Here is a 5,577-nt window from a genome sequence, read left to right on the forward strand (position 1 = left end):
CCGGTCATTAAAAAATAATTTTTTTATTTTTTTAATGATATATATTTTTAATACATTATAAAATTTATAATTGGATCACTCAAATACACTTTAAAAATGCGTTCCATTATAATTAAAATTACATTGTCTTACAAAATATAGCAAGAAACGATAATTGTGAATGTTTTTTTGCGGATCGAAAACTTGGTATGTAAATCTCTCAACCAAGACACTTATATATAGCGTTTAGAAAGCAAAAAATACAAAAAAAAGGTCAAAAAATGACTAAAAAAATAGTTACATTTTTAAAAAATCGGGCTAGGTTGGGCCGGTCCATAACCGGTCCCGGTCTCACGAAACACCCCAAATCTATAACCGGTCCCAGATTTTCGGTCCTATAACCGGTCCTTACCGATCCCAGACCAGACCAGTCCTTGGTCGGTCCCCGTCATCCGACAATCCCGAGCCGAGCCGGTTTGGCCATACTAGTTATAACATAAAAACCGTAATTTTGAAACCATAAAAACAAAATTCGCCGGTTTTAACAAAGCGTAAATTACCGTAAATTCTATTAGAAAAAACAAAGGCGGTTAGTAAAACTATTTCAAAGATAAACGAAGCTTCACAATCACCCCTACCGAAAAGTCAGAATAATCAAATTCCAAAGCCCAAAGATGCTGAGAAGAAAACCAAGCAAGATCGAAGTTAAAATCGAAGACAAAGAAGAACTCGAAGAAGCCCGCAAGCGTGCCGCCGCCACCTCCACCTCCACCTCCACCTCCACCTCCCAACCCACCGGCGCCACCTCGCTTCTTCACCACTTCAACCAATCCTCTACCACCACCTCTTCCAAATCACATCGGATTGGCCTCTCCTCTTAATTATCACCCGGTTAAGGTTTGTGTTTGAGGGTAGTGATTACTGTTTTTGGTGGAATCATCAAGCATTGGGAAAAGAGTAAAAGGCGACTTTTGGGGAAACTCAATGACGATTGCGGTCTAGGGTTAGGGTTTGAGTTTTTTTTTTATGGGTTTAAGAGTGGGAATGAATCAAGATTTGAATTTGGGATGCTGTAAGATATTAGGTGTGAGAGTAGCGAGCCTGGGAAAGGTAAAGAACGGCTTGAGGAGTTCTTGAAAGGGAATGGAACTGCTTGTTCCTGTTTCATGGCTTCAAAATATGCAATTTGCAGTCATACCTAGTAACTAGTAAGTGAAATTTTATGGGTTCAATCAATTTATTTTGTTATGTATGATCAAGTAATTGTGTGTTTTAATATCATTAGTAATAATATAAAACACATGTTTATGTATAATTTTATATATGATAGTGATTTGTTGTTGTAAGTCATGCATTGAAAAACGTAGTGGCTCCTAAGGCTTGAGGTTTGGCTTCACCGTCATGTCTCAAGCCATTTAGAACCTTGGTATTTGATATGTGAAGTTAACAAAAGTAAGTGGTGCTTGGTTGGGGGTATTAGATTGTAGTTGCACCACTTCTTCTCGATGTATATTGGAACCTCTTTTTCTTTTCAAAAACTTTTTGGAGAGTAATTGAAGGGGTTCCACATGTTCTCACAGTGGCAAATGAGGATGCCAATGATTAAAGATAGCTGAGGTATAATGGGACGACTCGTTATAGAGTAGTGGGTAATGAACCATTGCTCCATAAATGGCAGTGAATTTTACCTCCCAAACCTATATATAAAAACGTCGTTGGTTTGCAACAACCTTTCTCCAGTATCAATGCAATGAGATTACCCATTACCATTCCTACTCCCATTTCCATTATCAGTACCAAATATTTGTTGATGAAGGCTTGTTCTGTTGTGATTCAACATTAATCTACCTCTGCACAAGAAAGTAGGAGGTTTATCACCTAATTCTTGGAATGAATTTGCGGTAATTTTGATCTCATTTGTTAGTTGATCTATTTGCCTTTTACTGAGTAAATTTATATAAGTTGCAGCCATGTTTCACATATCATGAATTGTATCTTCAGACTTGCATGAACTTGTAGGTTTACCATATGTTCTCAGGGATCTACAAGCATGTAATATTTGATGAATTACAGCCTACGCCTTCAACCCATAGGGTTTGTTTCCCTTATTGCAAATGCTTGCAACTGTGATTGGTTTTATATGATTCGTTTCACAATGAGAGCGGGGAGATGAAATGGCAATGGTTTTATGGAGTTTTGTATTACCAAAAAGTTTGATGACAAACTTGCAAAATGACGTCAAGTTCTGTATGCCCAAAACCCTACCTCTGTGTGATATACTGCCTCTGTTTGATTTGGTTTATCTCTAAAGATGATGAAGAACCATGTTTATTGTTCGTCAAATGTCAAATTCCTATAGCAAACCGAGACTACATATCCAACATGCACATAATGTTTGTGTTTGTAAATTGCAACCTCCTCCAAAACTGCTTGTAATTCTTGTGCATTTTTTGTTTTAGGAATTATGAGGGATGCAGCAATGAAGTAATGTAAATGGCAATTTGGGAGGGAGCAACATCAGCCTTTGAGTTGTAAAATTTAATCCATTCTTGTATGGCATATATGTGTTGATCATAATCTTTTAGTTTTATGTTCTTGTAGGATGCTATCCAATAATAAAAGATTGAGTATGCTTTCATAATCCATAAAGATGTTGGTATTCTTCAATGTTTGTCCAGCAGTTTTCAGCTATTCTTTTTTGTAACTACTTCATCTTTGAAGTTACATTGTTTGGTACGCATAACAAGTTTTTGTCGCGTACCAAATGCACCCAAATCATTCCTTTTAGGTCTCTTCTATTTCTAAACATCATATCATTCTTACCTTGAAGATGAAGGGATATCCAGAAGACAGGCAGTGGTTTGGACAAAATACCATACAACTTGAAAACAAGCAGATTTCAGCAAAGTAAACAAATTATTCATCCCAGAAAATGGAATATATGCATAATACCAATCTTTAGCACAATACAAAAACACATATCACCATTCTAACAGATTTTGATGCTCCCAAAAGGCACAAGTTGAATCCAAAATGATGTTTCCTCTCCCTACAACATACTTGATAGATAATGGAACATCCAGTCTAACAAACTACCATTACTCTACTTTCTCTTCTTAGCAGGTGGTTGTTCCTCTTCATCCTCATCTTCCTCCTCTTCTTCGTCGTCCTCATCATCATCATCGTTATCTTGTTCATCATCATCGTCGTCGTCATCATCACTGCCTTGGTTACCATTTGCTGCTGGATCCTCATCAGGGTCTCCTTCCTCATCATCATCATCGTTATCTTGTTCATCATCATCGTCGTCGTCATCATCACTGCCTTGGTTACCATTTGCTGCTGGATCCTCATCAGGGTCTCCTTCCTCATCATCATCATCGTCATCTCCTCCCTCATCACCTGAGAAATCTTCGTCTGCAGCATCATCATCATCTGCCTCCTCTGCATCCTCATCTTCATCATCATCCTCTGTGTCACTACCATCTTTCTCTTCAGCTTCAGTTTTCTCCCTCTTGTGAAGCTCAGCAAAAGGAAACCTGCAAATTTTCCATTGTTAAAGTACAGTTTTAACTACCCCAAATGTTCTAACCAAAAACAGAGAAGAGTGTGCTACCTTTGACTATTTCCCAATGTATCTGTGTCCTTGAGCAGAAATCCTGCCTGCCAGTACACACTCATCTGACATTAGGATGATATAGCATAAACAAAGACATTCGTGTTCGAGTTTGCTCTTTTGTAAATGTATTATATATCCACAAAAATTAGTAGAGATATATGTAACTACAGGTCAACCAATAAGGATGTACCATGGTATAATGCACACATGGACGAAAGTAACAAGACAAGCAACGCCGAACGAAACAGTTTATTCAAGAAGTTAGTAACATAACGGGATCCAAAAGCCAAGTTTAGTTGCTTCACAGTAGATAACTAAATATTACAGCAAAACAACTAGAGAATTTGGTTTCAGGAACACTGTATGCCAAACCCCAACAAATTGCCATTAAAGAGGCCGGTCCACAGTTCTGCAATGCATATAGAAAGACACCCATAGACCAATAATAGTCGTATTTAGCTAAAAGCAATGCATCAGCCAAAAATATCAGACAAACAAGCAGAAAAATAATAACTTTTCATCCTCCTAAAACTACAATCTCAAGTTGGCAATATGTTAATTTGATATGCATGTTTGCATAGTAATCCTGAAGTGGATCTTCATATCTCACAGCATCATATCAGTTTTACGGGTCCATATTATAACAAGATCTTTGTATCATTCAAACAAAGGCACGCGAAAACAAAATCATCTCCTGCTTCCTCTCCATCCATAAAAACCAGCTAATTGAAAAAAATGGAAGATAGTGGACGGTCCAACAGCTTCACATAGAAGAGAAACATACAAATTGGGATTTTTCAACCAAAGTCCTAATGCACTTCCTGTTGGAGTCCCAAATCGGGTAGACTTTAACCATTTCTCCTCGATAAATGTTGAAACCTCCATTCTCTCCTAAGGGATCTTTTAAAGAGTAATATAATGGGATTCCACAAACTCAAAAAGACTTTCAAAGCTAAAAGCAGTGCCTTGTTTAGAGATTTTTAGCGTCAAGGGACCGTAGGGAAAAACTAAAGGAAACCCAACACAATGAAGAACCAATTGGCCTACAAACTCAACTTCCAGGTCCTATAAACACACCCACGAAAGAATCAAAGGCCTCTTCACATGGCTGCAAGTATAATTAAAGCAAAACCTAACTTGCTAGATATCGCAACAAAAGGTTCAAATAACATGGGTCCAAACTCAAAGGAACAAAGCATCAAATACCTGGTACGCACCCACGTACAGCAATATTCTAATTATAACTTAGTACCCCTAATTAGCAAAAGAACAAAATTAACAAAAACAAATTGTTTACGCAGAATATGTGATGAAAAACCCAAAAACATAAACAGCAAAACGTTTAATTCAATAAACAAAGCCCCAATTACGTGAAACAGATAAATTAACAGCAAATTAAACCAGATGTTTAGAGTGAGAAAAAGAAGTCAAAAAAATAGTTGATAGAGATGAGGGTGACGAAGGAAGGATTCGACGCATATACCATCGTGAGAAGGCAAGCAAGAGATCTGTGGGACGCCAAGAGGGTCTCCAAAACCAGAGCTTCAGAACCCATGTTCTTCTGCAAAAACCCTAAATCAGAGGCAAAACATTTCCCTACTTCCATTGCCAGAATTCGAAGAAATTATCTTGGACGGACCCACTTGATAAATATTTTTACAGATAGGAAAATGAAAGGACTATTTGGCTAAAAGTGATGAAACAAGGGGGATCATAGGTTAGGGTTGGGGTGTGGATTCTTGGGACGAGGGTGTTGAATCTAGAAGCTAGGGTTTTGTTGGGGTAGACCTCCATTTTTATAAGTAAATGGAGCAATTTTGACCATGACCAGATGTTTAAATCAAGTCATTTTTAATATTATTTTTTAAATAACAAAATAACCATTAAAACATTAAAATTACAAAATTTTATAGTTCCATTGAACAATAAAATAACAACTTTAATCATACATTAAAAACATATTTAATATTATAATAATA

The 5,577-nt window shown here is 37.0% G+C and overlaps 1 protein-coding gene and 1 long non-coding RNA gene across 4 annotated transcripts; one reads left to right on the plus strand and one right to left on the minus strand.

Moving 5' to 3' along the window:
* Positions 1-639: 639 nt before the first annotated feature.
* LOC112507421 lies at positions 640-2,640 on the plus strand. Its single transcript, XR_003068527.1, has 2 exons — positions 640-1,187; positions 2,439-2,640. It is a non-coding gene; the product is annotated as an uncharacterized LOC112507421 (long non-coding RNA).
* A 236-nt stretch (positions 2,641-2,876) lies between these two features.
* Positions 2,877-5,368, minus strand: LOC112508092 (nucleolin-like). Of its 3 annotated transcripts, none has more exons than XM_025112872.1 (4): positions 5,082-5,368; positions 3,596-3,642; positions 3,365-3,518; positions 2,877-3,262 (listed from the first exon to the last, which is right to left on the minus strand). In XM_025112872.1, the coding sequence occupies exons 1-4, from the start codon at positions 5,202-5,204 to the stop codon at positions 3,083-3,085; spliced, it is 504 nt and encodes a 167-aa protein (XP_024968640.1). In that variant the 5' UTR covers positions 5,205-5,368; the 3' UTR covers positions 2,877-3,082. The 3 variants fall into 3 exon arrangements, with proteins under 3 accessions (XP_024968640.1, XP_024968639.1, XP_024968638.1); XM_025112871.1 differs by having other exon boundaries at positions 2,877-3,204; positions 3,304-3,518; XM_025112870.1 differs by having other exon boundaries at positions 2,877-3,518.
* Positions 5,369-5,577: the final 209 nt, after the last annotated feature.

Source organism: Cynara cardunculus (genome assembly GCF_001531365.2).
Source record: "Cynara cardunculus var. scolymus isolate 2C chromosome LG 2, CcrdV1, whole genome shotgun sequence".
NCBI classification, from domain to species: Eukaryota; Viridiplantae; Streptophyta; class Magnoliopsida; order Asterales; family Asteraceae; genus Cynara; species Cynara cardunculus.